This window comes from Podarcis erhardii, assembly GCF_964252035.2.
Source record: "Podarcis erhardii genome assembly, chromosome: 16".
NCBI lineage: Eukaryota > Metazoa > Chordata > Lepidosauria > Squamata > Lacertidae > Podarcis > Podarcis erhardii.
In genome coordinates this window covers 30,731,308-30,749,146 of record NC_138514.1, presented here as the reverse complement: position 1 = coordinate 30,749,146, position 17,839 = coordinate 30,731,308, and the positions used below count along the sequence as shown (strand labels likewise).

The 17,839-nt window shown below is 40.5% G+C and overlaps 1 protein-coding gene across 1 annotated transcript in view; it reads left to right on the top strand.

Annotated features, from left to right (window-relative positions):
* The window catches only part of PAFAH1B1 (platelet activating factor acetylhydrolase 1b regulatory subunit 1), a 57,798-nt gene that overhangs the window by 27,036 nt on the left and 12,923 nt on the right, over window positions 1-17,839 (top strand). The window contains exons 3-5 of the mRNA XM_081843599.1: window positions 8,730-8,814; window positions 15,841-15,915; window positions 16,846-17,052. Of these exons, the coding sequence (XP_081699725.1) occupies window positions 8,730-8,814; window positions 15,841-15,915; window positions 16,846-17,052 (367 nt within the window). The remainder of the gene's footprint in view (window positions 1-8,729; window positions 8,815-15,840; window positions 15,916-16,845; window positions 17,053-17,839) is intronic.

Sequence of the window (17,839 nt, the reverse complement as noted above, 5' to 3'; positions counted from 1 at the left end):
TCTCTTTCTGCATGAGTTGGGCGGTAGACCAAATTATTTGATACTCCTATTAAGATACTTACGGCATTCCAAGAACTTAACACTGTATGTTAAGCAAACCTGTAATGCTGGCAAGGTGATCTTTAAGCAGTATTTGAACAGTTAACTGGTCAGTTAATTGCTAACTGATCTGCTGACAAATATTGTCCTGCTTCAGCCAGCCAAGTAAATGCAAGGTCCCTTTCATTTAGATCATAGTCTACCTTGACTGTCAGAGCACCATCTGTTAGAACAGGGGTGTCTCTTTTGTCCTCATCACTGCAGGGGTCAATATCTGATGCTTGCACTGACATGCATGCTAATCTCTGGAGCATGTGCCAGCATTGTGATGTCTGCTGCTGTTAAATTGACTTCTTGCTTTGCTCATTCTTGGTCACATGGTAGCTCAAAAACAACTGCAAATGGTTGGAATAAAGACTGTGTGTTCTGAAGTTTTAACTGCATAACATCTGCAAATAGGATGACAAATTATGTGATAAATGCTGAATTTATATCTCCACTATTGATTTCATTGATTAAAAACATCGTCTAGTAATGGTTCTGCTGGCAGTCATGAGGAGCAGAAAGCTATGCAGAGCTTGAAGCCTTGTACCCACACATTCAACACTATCTGCAAGATTTTTTTTAAAAAGAGAAACAAAGTTCTGTGCCTTCCACAAATTAGTGTATTTTTACACCCGCACCCACACACCTGTTTATAAGGGAAGGTGACTCCTAGCCTGCACAGTGCCTCTGATGACTACAGCATCTGATGACTACAGCATTTTAATGAAGGTGTGGTTGAATAGCCTGCCCACACTTTTGCTTGTAACAGAAACTAAAATTGTTTTCAGGAGTTGAACTGGAGTCATGGTCTACGCATGCAGGAGAATGAGGTGGGAGGAAATGCTCTCCTGTGTGCCAAGTGTCTTCCATGTAAAAGTTACTGTACCAGGGGTACCCTGTGGCATTAGTGTTTTGATTGCAGAGCATTTTTTAATACAGCAAAGCATTCAGAAACTGATCCGGCCGCAATCTGAAATGAAAATAGTCCATTCTGCCACTTCGTATTTGCTGCATGTAAAGACCAGGCATAACAGTTTGTTGCTGCATCTCTTTGGGCTGTGTTATGTTATCACAGTGTGTAAGTGCACGTGCTTCATAACTGTGAAACCCCTTACACTGCTCTTCCTGGGATTGGTGATGCTGTGTGTCAAGGTTAACTTCTGTTTCCTGGTCTTTCATTTTAAGAAATAGTGATTGCCTCCAAGCCTTGCAGAATTTAGTCAACCCTGCTGTGAGCAGATACAGATATAAGGTGGGATATATTAGACCAATTCAGCCATGAGCCCACCTTAGGCAAGCAGCTCTCCCATAGGCTCTTATTCCCCTTCCTGCAATTTAGGATGAGGGATAACCAACCTATAGAATAGTCCAGCATTTTAAGGAATACTTGAAAATGTCTGCAAAGTACCTCCAACATTTGGTTTTGACCCTGTAAATCAGTGATGAACAAACTTGGCCCTCCAGCTGTTTTGGGACCACAATTCCCATCATCCTTGACCACTGGTCCTGTTTGGCCAGCAATGCTGTAATGAATATTATTATTCTAGCCCATGTCTGTCAACACTTACAATGAAAATGCCCCTGTAGACCAGCAACACCTTGGTGATATAGCTAAAACAAGGACAATAAAGTCCCCAAAGCGACTGTCAAGGCTCCCTCATTTTTAAATTTAATTTTATTGAATGTATATCCCACCTTTTCTCCAAGGAGCTCAAGGTGGTGTACATGGTTCTGGTACCCATTTAATCATCAAAACCAACCCTGTGAGGTGAGGTAAGCTAAGAGGCAGTGACTGGTCCCCAAGATCACCCAGTGAACTTTGTGGTCAAGTGGGTATTTGAACCCTGATCTCCCAAATCCTAATTTGATACTCTAACCCACTACACCACACTGGCTCTCAGAGTTAACATGTTGGCTTGTTAGGCATTTATATGTTTGAGAGATTCATTTTGTTCTTGTTCCATCTGGTATGGGTGGGGCTGCCTCAAATTAGCAGGTGTGACGTTGCAGAGCAACAACAAACACAAGGAACTTGTGCATCCTGTTACTGCGCAGCAAGGGTGCATCTGAAGATGTCAGGCCAGTGCAGTGCAGGTTGTGCTGTCATCCTCGTGTGCATCTTACTTTCATGAGAGGAGGACAGAGCTGTGAAGATGACATTAGATTAATGTTCCTTTAACTTGTATTTGATAAGTGAGTTGGTGGTATTTTTACAAGTCTGTTGGCACCCTGCTATGAACCTAGTCCAGGGGTCAGCAGACGTTTTCAGCAGGGGGCCCATCCACTGTCCTTCAGACGTTGTGGGGGGCCGAACTATATTTTGAAGGGGAAAAAATGAACGAATTCCTATGCCCCACAAATAACCCAGGGATGCATTTTAAATAATAGGGCGCATTCTACTTTTGTAAAAACACGCTGATTCCCAGACCGTCTGCAGGTCGGATTTAGAAGGCGATTGGGCCAAATCTGGCCCCCAGGCCTTAGTTTGCCTACCCATGACCTAGTCATTATAAAAAGCAATAGTAAATGAGCAGTAGAAAGGCCAGTACTCATGTTGTTTTAAACCAGAGGTTGCTAACCTGTGGGCTTCTGGATGTTGTTGGACTCACAACCTCCAGCAAGATATTGGGAGTTGGAGTCCAGCAACATATGAAGGGCCACAGTTTTCTTTCACCTGCTTTAAACTACAGCTTAGATTAGATTTATGCATCCTCTTAGTGCAGATCTGAACCTCCCAAGCCAATGCAATACAGTTCTTAAATTCTCAGTTGAAGTGAACGAGTAATGTTCTGGTGGTGCATGTTGTTCAATAATCCCAGTGCTGCTGCTTCCCTGTTCTTTTCTTCAGTGCACGAGGGAACAAACAAACCAGAGGCTGGCTTGATGTTAAAGTGTGAGTCAGCACTCAGGGATTTTTCTCTCCTAACCATAATGTTAAACCAAGGTTTGTTCTTGGCTTGCTGTCATGGCTTGTTAGTAGTGCTGGTTCATGTCTAATGTCTCTGTGTTTTATTTCCTCCCTAGAAAACTGAAGAAGGGAGTGAAGCATGATTTGCTTGTTCATCTTAAAGCATAGTTTAACATAAACTAAGGTTTAATGTGATTGTTAATTGGGACACCCCCCCCATCACAGGGAAAGCCCAAAATTTTCAGTCCCTGCGAATGAGTTATATTTGTTCCACTGTATAATTAAACTAAGTGCCTTCATATATGGAGAGAGAGAGCGCACATGAGCAATTTTTTAAAAAGTAAATAAAGGGGGGAAATAAATTGTAGCACAAATTGACATTAAGAATGGGGATATTCTCATTCTCCCATTGACATTTAGAGATGCAGATGCTTCATGATCTCTGCTGCATCCAACAAGGAGCAGATTCAGGGCCAGGAGGCACTTCCTTCCAACAGTTATTGTACTGGGATCTCTGTAGTAAATAGTCTTAGGTTCCAGGTGGCCTTATCTCTGGTGATGCATGTTAGCTTTGTTTAATTTCTTGCAGGCCAATTTGAAGAGAGGTTCAATTGAACCACTCTCATCTTAGCTCCCTGCTTGTCCATTGTTCTTAAAACACCAGAGAAGAGAGTTTAAGCCAGCTTTGCAACTCTGCTAAAAGCTCTCTGAAGTGGAAAGGTTTTCAATCTGCCTTCAAAAGGCTGAAAGAAGTTGCCAAGGGAAATTTTTGGGGTAGGAAGTTCATAACTGCCATATCACTACCAAGAAGTGACTAGATCAGCCCTCACCATCTTGGTGCCATTTGGGTGTTTCAGACTCCCAGCAATCATTAGCCCCTGCCTGGAATGGCCAATGGCCAAAGGTGATGAGTTGTAGTCAACAAAACGTTTGGAAGGGACCAAGTGGGTGAATGCTGGTCTAGATCATATGACCGCGCACAGTACCTCAGGTAGCAGGGACATTTGCAAAGGAGACTCTGGATGGTCCTAATGTATACAGGAATGTTTTGTAACCAGTTTTTTATTATATGAAGTTGCTGGAAGAAGTCAATTGAAGGATTTGGTTTTTAAGATGTTGCTTTCTATGTTGTAATTTTGATTCATTGATTTTTTTTTTATTAAATTCCTACTTGTTCTATTTTTTTTCACCGTTCTGTGAATGTAGGGGTGTGTGACACACACAAAAGTAAAGGCACAGCATCCAAGTCTGCAAACACCCTTCTAATTGAAATGTGAAATCGACTTAAAAAGCAACACATTTTGGGAAGCAGCAGGGGAATGGCGTGGCTATGAAATTTGAGAAGCAGTTTTAATTACGTTTGGGTGGCTCGGCAATTTTTCTATCATTTTTAGGTCCAAAGAGCCTATGTCTAATCGCAGTAGATCAGATAAGGAAGAACAAACTCTTGGTCTGGTAATCCAGCACACTTTGTTCTCCTAATTATTTCGCATGATCAAAACTATCTGATCCAACTGCAAACACTTTCTAGTGGGGTGTGGGCCATTGGTCACGTTCCAGGGCCAGAATTTTGTCTGAGCATCTTGGGTGCTTTTCCTTGAAGAATTGAAGGGCTCCAGCCTGCTTGGTTGAGCATTCTCAGCATTCTTCCCTTGGGGCTCGGGGGACTGCACCAGGCTCTCCTCCTTCTGACCCCTCGCCACACAATCCTCAATGCTCTCCAACTTCCAGAAGATCAACGCCAGAGACCTTCCAGTGAGAAGGCTTTGCTCACCAATCAAGCTTAACAGTTCTCCAGTAAATAACTCCTCTGTTGCTCCAGGCAGATTAGTTAGCTTTTGAGATGTTATTTGAATGGCGGTATGGGCTGTTACTTTGAGCTTCTTGGGTTGCTCTAATCTTTGTGGGCTTTCCTGTAGGTCTGTTTTTCTTTGAACCTTTTGATCTAAGGCCTTTTAGCTGTTTGGGGGGATCTTGCCAGTCACTGTCTAGCTGCTGAGAATTGGAACTATCTAGGGATTGTTTGTCACTGCCATGGAGATTATTTCCCTCCTCCGTTTGGACTTCCGAACTTGTTCCTAGCCCATCAGTAGCCCCCTTTGCTATTTTGGGAGTTATCCATTCTGAGAAGTCAGTCAAACTTAGTTGTTTAGATTTGGATCTGGTCAAGTGGCTTGGCACAGAACTGCTTTTTCTTGGGCATCAGGGCAGGGTCAAGACCCCCGGAACAATCCAAAACAATCCTCGTTACTTACGATTTGTTCAGTTTCTGAACTGGGGATGGAAAATTTTAGTCAGTAGACAAAACTGCAAGTCAGTCACAGAGGCAGGTTTCATCGGGCGTTCATTGTTGTGGTAAATCAGGTTGAGCGGTAAAACAATAAAACAATAAACTAAAAACAAGGAGAGGCGATGAGACAGCCAGTAAGACATTAAAAATGTGAGATTAGAATCAGGAAGTAGCTAAAAACTACTTAAAAGCTTTATTGAAGGCAGGAGCTCTGCCTAGGCTGCTGTCTCGGCCGCCATCTTGGAAAAGTCAGGACCATGCCATTTTTACTTTCGCGAATGAGTGGCCCCCTGTCTCCATTACCGAAGTTACAAGTTTAATTGATCAGATGAAAGCAGGAAAGGCTGCCAGCCCTGATGCTATTCCATCTGAATTGATCAAAGCCAAGTCAGAGTGGTGGGCTCTGATACTAGCGGATCTATTCACTGTGATAGATAGATCTGGTATCATGCCTAACTCATGGCAGCAATCTATAATTATCCCAATCTTTAAAAAGGGTGACCAAAAGCTGCCATCCAACTATCGGCCAATAAGTCTATTGTCAAACATTGGGAAATTGTGTGCTAAACATCTGCTAAATAAACTAACTACTTGGCTTGATGAAAATAACATCATAGGTCCAAGAGCAGGCAGGGCTTAGGCCAGGGAAATCCACTTTACGCAACTGCATGGTGTTATCTCACTTAGCCGCTAAGTATACGCGGCTTCATAAAGAATGTCTTTATGTGACCTTCCTAGATATCAAGGCTACTTTTGACACTGTTGACAGGGGGCTGTTATGGACCAAATTGGAGACAATGGGCCTAGAACCTAGATTACTATACTTGATCAAAAAGCTTTATACAAATAACACCTGTCCTATAAGAACAACACCGGGGAATGTAATGACAGATCCCGTCATTATAAAGCAAGGAGTAAAGCAGGGCTGTGTACTCGCTCCCTCTCTTTTTAATCTTTTTCTTAATGACCTCACTTCTTCACTAAAACAGGTGGATGCCCATAACCCAAAACTCAACACATCAAGCATCTCCATTCTCCTATACGCAGATGACATGATTTTGCTTTCATGGACAAGAATTGGCCTAAAACGATTGTTAAATTCCTATATTGACTATCTGTCCAGAATGAAATTATGCATGAACTTTGATAAAACCAAAATAATTGTTTTTGGGAATTCACGCCAGAGCTATAGCTGGGTACTTGGTAGAAAACGCATCCAGCAGGTATTTGAATTTAACTATCTGGGAATTACATTCCATCTATGGTCCTCGCACCATACAACGGCTGTGAATGCCAGTAAGATGTCTGTGCAGGCAGTAATGCTATTTTTCATAACGAGGTAATTCACATATCCCCTCTGCCCTCAAGGTCCTCAACGCCAAAATAATAGCTCAGTTGCTCTATGGAATTCCAGTCTGGCTGCCAGGGTTTACCCAGCTGGTAGAACTAGTGCAGGCAGCTTTCCTTTTTAAGATTTTTGCTGTCCCACAAGGTAGAGACCGTTGCCTGGGCGAGATTTCTTCTATGTTGGTTAAACATCTACCCCACATTAGATAAATATCCTTTTCTCGGTGGTCTTGTCAGACCCCTTTCTTTCCCCAGGGCTACAACAGTTTAACATAAAGGTACAGCAACTTGGACTGTCAATGGAACTTTTGCGATCGATGCCTCCACCATCTGCCAAGTCTATAATAAAAACTAGGTTGTTGGACATTGAATGCCAGGAACTAACAGCAGCAGCAGAGAAAACATGTTCCCCTCTTTACTTTCAGCTTTCTTGGGCGCATGAAACTAATTACAATTATCTTGAATTTCTGCTTATCCCTCAAGAAAAAGGGCATTTTCGATGGCCAGGTTTAATTCAAACCCATCAAACCTCCTTTGGGGTAGGTTCTCGGGAATGGTGGAAGGAGAAAGAATTTGCCCCTGTGAAGATCACCTGATGGAAACTCTTACTCACATGGTTCTTAAAAGTAAACTATATGCTGATCTCCGCCAGCAGTTTCTAGAACAATGCTGCATTCCCAAATGGAAACCAGAGTTGGAGGTCATACATTTTCTATTACTGGGGAATGATCAGGAGCTCACCAAATTAGTGGCTAAATATCTTTATTTGGTTTTTTGTCGCAGAAACACATTGCAGATGCCTGATCTCCCTGGAGACCTAGAGATGTAATGTTAGATTTTTTTGCCTCTTTTCATTTGACAAATGAAGGGGAGGTGGTAATTCTGTATTGATTTACTATGGATGTTTGTATGTGATGCCAATAAAAGGTTTGATGATGAGACAAAAAAAGAAAAGAAATAAAAGATATGGGAGGGAATGTTGCTTCAGATACTAATGCTAAGTAAGACTTTTAGGGTCAAAACCAGCACTTAAAATTGAAGATGGAAACAGGTAACCAATATAGATCTCTTAGGGTGTTGTGTGGTCCTTTCAGAGTGTACCAGTTACAAATACAGATGCTGGCATTTTTGACGTGTTGAGGCTTTTGAATTCTCTTCAAATACAGACTTGCACAGAGTGCATTAGAGTGATAGGGCATGTATCTCTTACCAAGGCAAGGGTACAGCTGGCGCACTTTGTGAAGAAGAAGGCACTCTGGGCCACAGCCACCTCTTAGGAATCCTAGAGAAGCCCCATTCTGTGGATCAGCAGTTCAAGGATGCATATGACACTGTCCAGGTCCTGTTCACTAATTACTTGATCAAAAAATCCTACACTCCCCACCACTTCTGTCACACCTGGGTTGAGTTTCAGTTTATTGTTTCTTAGCCAGCTCATTACTGGTTCCAAGCAATGATTCAGGGTTTCCACTGCCGCAGTGGGATTTAAGAAAAAGGAGAAGCATAATTGAATTTCATCAGCACACTGATGATGGTAAACTCCAGATCCTTGGACAACCACCTCCAGTTAGCAACGTCTAGATATTTGGGTAATAGGAAAAGCCCCTGGGATTATTTGCATTGGTCAGAAGAGGATGTTCTATCTCCCCTGGCACAACAGTAGAAAACTCACCTAACCACAAGGGAACCACAGCAAATTTTCCCATTCCTATTAGGTGGTCCAGAATTATACCATGGTTTCTAAAGCATCTGAGAAGTTAAGGCAAAACAACAAGAATGCTTTTCCCAATCAGTGTTCTGGCAGTAGATAACTATTATCCTACAGCATGCGAAGAACCCCTTTTTATACTACAATGAGTATGGAGGGAAGTTATAAGGACCACCAGAAACTTCAATAAACCATTGTGCACAATATCCAAAAGAGAACTAGCCATTAGTTCAAAGAAAAAGGGAAGGAGGTATTCGTTTACTTGTTCTTTTACTTGTTCCAGTCAAGCATGTTTGGGTACATAGCTTTGTGGATGGGAGGTTGAGAGAAATTTCTACAGAATTAATTATAAAAAGAATATTAATTAAAGACTTAAATCTCACTTCATTTAGAAATCGAGCGATAGCAGATTACCTTCGTTCTAATGGCTATGAAGAGGCATACTCTGTTTTTAAAAAGGAAGCAGAGCTTGATGTGGTGAGTACAGACTTCGTATTCCTTGTGTGATCCTCCTGATTAACCTTTCTGTCATATATGCAGTAACTTTCTAAACAGAGGTAATGGAATGGAATGCTCACAAATCTCTGCAATTAACCTGAATGGTTACTTAAGCTTCTACTATCAGTGACTGTTAAGTTAACCAAGTTTGTGGAATTGTTAATTTTACTTGAGGTCTGTACATTGAGAATGCAAGGTAAATGGACCAAGATATTCAGTACTAGCCACAATGGCCATGTTCCACCTACACTGTCAGACACTGTTGCCTCTGAATTCCAGTTGCTGGGAATTACAGATGGGGAGAGTGCTGTTGTGCTCAGGTCCTGCTTGCATCCTTTCCACAGGCATCTGGTTGGTCACTGAGAATAGGATGCTGGACTAGGTGGGACATTGCCTGAACAAACAAGCTCTTACAATGTTCACATGTCTATAACCTTTTGCACCATGTCACATTGTCCTTGAAACTAAAAAGCATGAAGGATATCTTTCCTATCACATTGTAGTTATTAACTTCACATGGCCTATCTCATTAAAAGAAAACCCAATTCTTAATCCATGTCTATAGCCTTTAACTGTTCTAGAGAGGACTTGGTTGATTACCTTTAATTGGGGGATTCCTCTGGAATAGTTCTAGCTATTCTATGTGTAACGTATACAATACATTTTGAAATCAACATGTTTTACACTTGCAGCAAAAACTAAAGGATCCAACTATTTACTTAAAACTCAGATTTGGGAGAGGTTAAAATGGGTACTATAAATTTCTTCAGTGGCAACTCTAGCCATATTTCATCACATACCAGCCAAAATATCGCACCAAATGAGGGGAAGGCTGAATTCTTCAAGAAGTTGCATGAGACTTTAATGGACTTTTTGGACCTTAAAATTATAATGATGGGCGATATGAATGGAGTTGTCTCCACAAACATGGATAAGGCCCAAAGACAAGTATGGAAGACTACCAAATGATGGAAGACTACCAAAGACTTTTTTTGAACTGACTGACACTATGGACCTGATTGACATTTGGAGAACTAGGAACCCTCTGGAAAAGGAGGGGACTTTCTTCTCTGAAGCAAAAATGACATGGACTAGAATTGACCAAATATGGATTTCTAGTAATCTGGCATCAAGGGTTAAAAAAACAGAAATTTGCCCAAAAACCTGCTCCGACCATAATGCTGTGAAGATGGAAATGAGACTGACAACAGCTGGAACCTTTAGATGGAGAATGAATGACACTCTTTTTGGAGATGAAGAAATTTCTAAAAAGGCCCAAAAGACACTTAAAGACTACTTCGAGATAAACCTGAGATCAGATGTCGAAAAAAGAGTAATTTGGGACGCAAGCAAAGCCGTGATGCGTGGCTTCCTAATACAACAGAATTCAATAAAGAGGAAAAAACAGAATGAGAGGAAAGAGAAAATTTGGAACCTAATAAAAGAAGGAGAGAAGAAACTGAGATCTAAACCCAAGTCTCATGAGATTTTAAGAGAAATAAAGTTTTATCAAACACAATATATGGAACTGATGAATCAGGAAATAGAATGGAAAATCAACATGTTGGAAAATAAAACAAATGAGGCAAAAGACCTTCGAGTCAGCAGATAAATGTGGGAAGCTACTGTCATGGCAATTGAAAAAGAGACAAAAGCTGAATACGGTGACATCACTCGAAGTAGATGGGAAGTTTATTAATAAACCAAATGAGATAAGTAACTGCTTTCAAAGTTTTTTCAAGAAACTGTATAAACAAGGGCCAAAGAATGAACAAGAGATAGCAGAATTTATTGAAAAATACGGCCTGCCAAAAATTTCCGAAAAAAACAGAAGGAGTTTGAATGAGAAAATTACAGATCAAGAAATAGAGAGTGCCATTCAGGATATGCAACTAGGGAAATCACCAGGACCAGATGGACTAACTGCGAGATACTATAAAACATTGAAGGAATGGTTAGTACAACCATTGAAAGAAGTTTGCAACCAAATTTTGGAGGGGAAAAAGGCTCCCGAATCGTGGAAGGAAGCATTCATCTCACTTATACCGAAGACAGAAACTGAGAAACATCAAGTCAAGAACTACCGCCCTATATCACTTTTGAATGTGGATTATAAAATTTTTGCAGACATTTTAGCAAAAAGATTTAAAAAAGTTTTGTTAGAGGAGATTCACAGGGACCAAACAGGCTTTCTACCAGGTAGACAATTGTCAGAAAATGTGAGGAACATTATAGACATTTTGGAACTCTTAGAAACTGACATAAATAGAAAAGCTGTGCTGATTTTTGTGGATGCAGAGAAAGCCTTTGACAATATTTGCTGGAGTTTTATGAAGAGGAATCTCCAAGGGATGGGGGTAGGCCAAAATTTAGAAAACGGTATAGGTGCAATATACTCTGAGCAAAAGGCTAAACTAATTGTAAATGGTATGGTCATGGACGAGATTCCAATAGAGAAAGGGACACGACAGGGATGCCCAATATCCCCCCTATTGTTTATATCGGTACTGGAGGTTTTCCTGAATATGATTAGAAGGGACCAGCTGGTTAAAGGAATACAGGTCGGAACTAAACATTATAAGTTAAGAGCATTTGCAGATGATCTAGTTTTGACATTACAACAGCCAGAAGCCAGTACAAAAAGTTTTGGAATTAATTGAAATATTTGGTCAAGTAGCAGGTTTCAAATTAAATAAGCATAAGACAAAGGTGCTGGAAAAAAATCTAACGATGGGGGAAAAAGATAGTTTTCAAAGAGAAACCGGTTTGGAAATTGCAAAAAGAGTAAAATATCTGGGGGTGAATTTAACATCTAAGAATGTGAACTTATTTAAAGATAATTATGAGAAATGTTGGTTGGAAGTGAAGAAAGATTTCGATATATGGTCTAGGCTGAGACTTTCCTTGTTAGGCCGAATTGCTGTTATCAAGATGAATGTATTGCCGAGATTGTTATTTTTGTTCCAGACATTGCAAATTTTAGACAAGATGGACTGTTTCAAGAAGTGGCAGAAAGATATATCTAAATTTGTCTGGCAGGGCAAAAAACCCAGAATAAAATTTAAGATTTTGACTGATGCAAAGGATAGAGGGGGCTTTGCCCTGCCGGACTTAAAACTTTACTATGAAGCAGCAGCTTTTTGCTGGCTGAAACCATGGCTACTTCTTGAGAATACAGATATTCTGGATCTGGAAGGTTATGATAACAACTTTGGTTGGCATGCATATTTATGGTATGACAAGGTAAAGGTACATAGAAACTTTAAAAACCATATTGTCAGGAAAGCACTGTATAATGTATGGAACCGATATAAAGATTTGTTAGAGAGTAAAACCCCCAGGTGGTTGTCACCAATGGAAGCCAAGGCGGTAAAAAGACTGAACATGGATTCAGACTGGCCAAAATATTGTGAAATTATAGAATATGATGGTGAAAAGTTGAAACTACAGAGTTTTGAGAAATTGAAACCTAAAGTCCGAGACTGGTTACATTATTACCAGATTAATGAGACCTTTAAGCAGGACAGGAAACTAGGATTCCAGAAGGAGAGGTCAAAGTTAGAAACAGAATTGCTAGAACCCAATACTAAGAATTTGTCTAGAATGTATAATTTGCTGCTAAAATGGAACACACAGGATGAAACGGTTAAATCAGCCATGATTAAGTGGGCACAAGATATTGGTCATGATATTATGTTTGCTGACTGGGAGCAGTTATGGACCACAGGTATTAAATTCACGGCATGTAGTGCCTTAAAAGAGAATATAATGAAAATGATCTATAGGTGGTACATGACCCCAGTCAAGCTTGCAAAGATATATCACTTGCCCAATAACAGCTGTTGGAAGTGTAATGAATGTGAAGGAACTTTTTATCATCTTTGGTGGACCTGCCCGAAGATTAAGGCCTACTGGGAAATGATCTATAATGAAATTAAGAAAATCCTTAAGTGGACATTTGTAAAGAAACCGGAGGCTTTTCTCTTGGGCATGGTAGGCCAAATGGTTCCAAAGAAAGATAGAACATTTTTTATGTACGCAACAACAGCAGCAAGAATTCTTTTGGCAAAGTATTGGAAGACTAAAGAACTACCTACTCTGGAAGAATGGCAGACCAAGGTGACTGAATTTATGGGACTGGCAGAGATGACCGGCAGAATCCGTGACCAGAGGAGAGAGACAGTGGAAGAAGACTGGAAAAAATTCAAAATTTATCTTAAAAATTGTTGTAAAATTTCGGAATGTTAAGATGTCAAGGGATTGGATATAAAGAAATACAGCTGTAAAAATTGAAATTTAAAAAATTTAGAGAGAATTAAATATAAAAAGGGATGAAGGATTGCTAAAAAATTTTAAAACAAGAATGCAGTGAAGGGGAGGTTTGGGGAAGTCGTGTTATGTTTGTTTGTTTTTTGTTTATGTTGTAAAATTAATAAAAATTATTTTTTTAAAAAAACAAAATATCACATAAACATAGAAACCTTACCAAAGGACTGTGGAAAATGCAAGATCAGTCCCATATAGGAATGCTCTTTCTAACAGAAGTTTTTATACCACCTGCAGTTCTTGTTTTCATATTATTTAGGATTTCTAAACAATTCCATCTTGGTATAATATTTAGGTGCGCTTTTAAGCACATTTCTTGTGAGACAATGTTGTTTAGCACTTACTTCATTCTGTTTCTTGCAAAGCCTTGCCTGAACTGCCATGGCCTTGCTAGTAATGTGTCATTTGCTACCAGTTTATCCTCACCTCATCTGTACTTTCCTGTCTTCCTCTTCCATGTTTTATCCTGCTGACCTTATTTGAATAATACAGGCTTTCGGTAGAAACAGCAGTGCTGCTTCTGTGTTCCATGCTCCCTACAACAACAAGCATGCAGTTTATACTACCTAAATGTTAAGTGGTGGAGTTTAGGCTTTCTTTGTAACGGAAGTGTATGTCTACCAGCCCTAAGGCATTTGACCCAACTCTTTTTGAAATAATTGAAACTCCTAATTCAGCTCTTACTTTGTAGGTTTTGAATGAGGAATAGCTATCTTGGTGTGATCTATAAATACTGTGCTATTTCTTCAGATCATATAAGCGACTCTGACTCTGAACCATTTAAATATATGCTAATCTCCTAAGTACCCTTTAGGCCTACCAATCATGCTGTAAAAGCGTAGAATTTTGTCTGCCTTAACCAAAGTACCCACTTGAGGCCCTACATTTCATTTCCCCAAATCTCATTCAAATAAAGTCCTGGTTGTAATCTCATTGTACGCGTAATTGAAAATGGGGCTTGATGAAAGGAGTGCTGGCATACCCATCAACCTCATTAAAAACTCTTTCCCCCAAAAGGTAAGAAGGAGGACCTGGATATGCTAAGCAGCCTTGTTATACAGCAGTCATTAGGGAGATGTGTTTCACTTCCTTATGAGAGAGCTGTGTAGTGAAGCTGTCGGAGTATGAATTAGGCAGAACTCTTAATGAACTAAAAGACCCCAAAACCCAAGCACCAGTGAATTGGAATCTTATGTGTGCAACTGCTTCAGGGGCTACATTTGGCTCCAGCACAAATTAGTTCCACAAATAACCCCAAATTCCCCCAATCACAGAGGGTGGTAATGCCTCCACTGTGGCCTCTTAACCAAGAAGATAATCCAATTACCAGTTCTGATGTTTTGCTATTCTCCTGCCTTTTACAATCTCCAGTATTGCTGGACTCTCTGAGACCCCAGAACTTCAACATTGCATATAGCATCTGTTTGCACTTCCTTTGATTTTTGAGATTAACCTCTTCCCTTAATTGATAGGGCACACAGCTTGTTTAAGTAAAATTATTATTATTATTATTATTATTATTATTGTTATTATTATTATTATTATTATTGTAGTTGTGGGGGAGCTGCTGCACTTTAACCAGTGCCACTCCCTTTGACATTCATTTCTCAGCTGGGCTGTGGTTTCTGGCCATGCCTTTGTTGAACACCCTGACTCCACAGATAATCAGAATGGGGGCAGACCAGAGAGGAGGGTGTGATTTTTTTGGCTTTCATAAATTCTGAGAACTTCCTGTAAGCAAGAAGTTATTTCCCTGAAGAAATAATGTAAGGAGCGAAACTTGCCCAGGATGCTTCACCGGATAGTTCAGTGCTTGTGCCTGCTTTGTGCTCTTGGTTGATATTGGATCATGCATATCCTGAGGATTGTGCCTCTTAACACAAACCTGTTCATCAAGGTCATCCACTGATGATTACAGCAGTGGCTTCCTGGCAGAGTAATTGACGGAATGTGTGTGAGCATGGCACTGGCTGCCACAAGACGGACCCAAGCTTAGGGGATCAGACAAATTCATGGAGGAAGATGAGCTTATTAGGCACAATAAAGAAACAGAACATGTACATTTACAGGCACTGTGCCACAGAATACTGATTGCTGGGGAGCAAAAAAACATGGAGGGTTATTGCTTTTCATTCCCTGCTTGTTCCTTCCCAAAGACATCTGCTTGGCCACTTGTGGGACAATGAAGTTAGACAGTTCTGGAAAATGTGTATCAACCCATCATTCCCATTAAACCACCACACTTGCAAGGGTGGCAGTTCGTTGCAGCCACATTAAACAATTCACATGGTCCAAAGGGGGGGAAAAGACCCCCCAAAAGCATAGAAGCACTCATGAAAGCAGATGGAAGGAGCTTTTCCCCCTAAATAGCTAGTTCCTTTGGCTTTTAATGTGTTTTATCTCTGGCTTCATACATATTTGCATCAAGCAATATATAAAGGTTTGTAGGGTTCATTGATAAGCCCCACAACTCCATGCCTTCAGTTTCTAAGACAATAGAAAATGCTATTCTTATAAAAAAAAGCTGGCAAATTATTGCTCTGTTTGATGTTCTTAATTTTGGGAGAAAATGCTGCTAAGCAGGACTGATGGCATTGCAGGGGGGTTGGCCTAGATGACCATGAGGGTCCCTTCCAGTCCTACAATTTATGTGTTCACAACAATTCTCTTTATCTTCAGAATGAAGAGTTAGATAAGAAGTATGCTGGACTCTTGGAAAAGAAATGGACATCAGTTATAAGATTACAAAAGAAGGTGAGTACAAGCCTCAGTTGGTATATTGCTGGCAACACTACTGCAGTGCTTTTAAAAGAAGTATGCAAAACAACCTATCCAGTTGGAAGTCCATACTATGATAACTGGTTTTATAATTTTTGACCTGACAATGTATTGCAAATCATGATTTATGTCTGTGTGTGCTATGCAAGAATCACAATGTGTGAAAAACCGTGAAGTCAGTCAATGTCTCCACATAGCTCCATTCTTATTTCAGACATTGTGATATATCAGTATATCATGATGTTCAGCTAGTTGAAAACCAGGTATCACCCAGCTATAGTCTCCCAATTCCTCTAAATATGCCCACTGGTCTCAAGGCTAGGAGGTATGTAGGAGATAGGATCCAGCTGAAGCCTTGGCAGGTTTTTGCTTTAAACAAACACAAGCAGCATTGTTAAAAGGTAATTGTAGCAAGGATATTTGATGCAAAACGCAGGAAAGAGAAAAATTCTGGCCGATAAGGAAGGAATGACAGAGCAGTAGACTTGCACTCATATCTAAGGGAACAAAGTTCAGGTAAAGTAAAAATGACGACAAACACATTTTCTCAAAGCTAAAATGAGCTAAGGAGGGTTGGATTGATTTCAAGATAACCAGGCAGATATTTTCCTGTGGATCTCAGGTTTTGTTCGGTTCCTTTTAGCTGTTACAGCTTGTACTTGAAGATAATTTGAGAGCTGTGTGGCACAGTTCCAGGGTTGCTGTGGATTTGGTAATGGTCAATGTGTGTTGGTCCTTCAGAACTTGCAAGGTCTTATTTCAGACATTGTGATATATCAGTATATCGTGATGTGTAGCTGGTGATATATCACAAAGTTGAACACCAGGTATCACCTTTTGTTTGTCTTACACTTTTGTTTGTTCTCTCCACTCCTCTCTCCCTGCCCTCTCTCCAAAACCATTTAGGTTATGGAATTGGAATCCAAACTAAATGAAGCTAAGGAAGAATTTACTTCAGGTGGACCACTTGGTCAGAAGCGAGACCCTAAAGAATGGATCCCTCGTCCTCCAGAAAAGTATGCGTTGAGTGGACACAGGAGTCCTGTCACAAGAGTAATTTTCCATCCAGTTTTCAGTGTTATGGTTTCTGCTTCAGAGGATGCCACAATAAAGGTAAGACTCTTCTATAAACCTGGTCTGTCTTGCAGCTCTCCAGAAGTGTGCACCTCAAGGGGTTGCTGCAGGCTATTTACACAGGAGGTGTGAGCTGATCAGAATTGGGATATGGCTCCCATTGTGCTTTTTGTACTGTGTTGGCCCAAGTAATTTTTTTTTTTTTTGCAAAATGGCATTCTGTGTTTGTGGTCACCCATAGAAATGTAGAAACTTCAGTTAATACGCAGCCTGGTGGTTTGCCTCCTGAAGCTGGCATGGGTTGATGTACTATTCTCATCCACTCTTCGAAGCCTGCGTTTGTTTGCCTCAGGCACACTCCCGGGCATAATATAATGTACAATCTTAAACAGCTTAGGATTCTTCAAGTATGCCACTTTTTGTACTATACTACTGTGGCCTTTAGTAAGAACACCAAGAACAGATGATGAGCATGTTGATTGTAGTTTCCAGTCTTTGGGACTCATTCATGTAGAAGCTTGCTGGAGCCTGAATCTCATTATGGCTTGATTCTCAGTGAGGTGGTCAACCTGTTATCTTGGCTCTGAGGCTCCACTTTGGGCCATAACTATTGCTCTTCTATACACAACACAGATTCCCTCCACAAAGGGCTAGGCTTCACCCTTACATGCTAGCTTTCTGTATGCAGGGATAATGGTAGTGATTATTGGATGGAGGAGCATTCAGTCACTGTGAACTGGTAGAACACAGGTCGGCCACCTTGGTGAGTACTGGGCCCATATTTTGTTGGCGGAAGAATTTTTGCTTAGAACAAGGGTCCTCATAC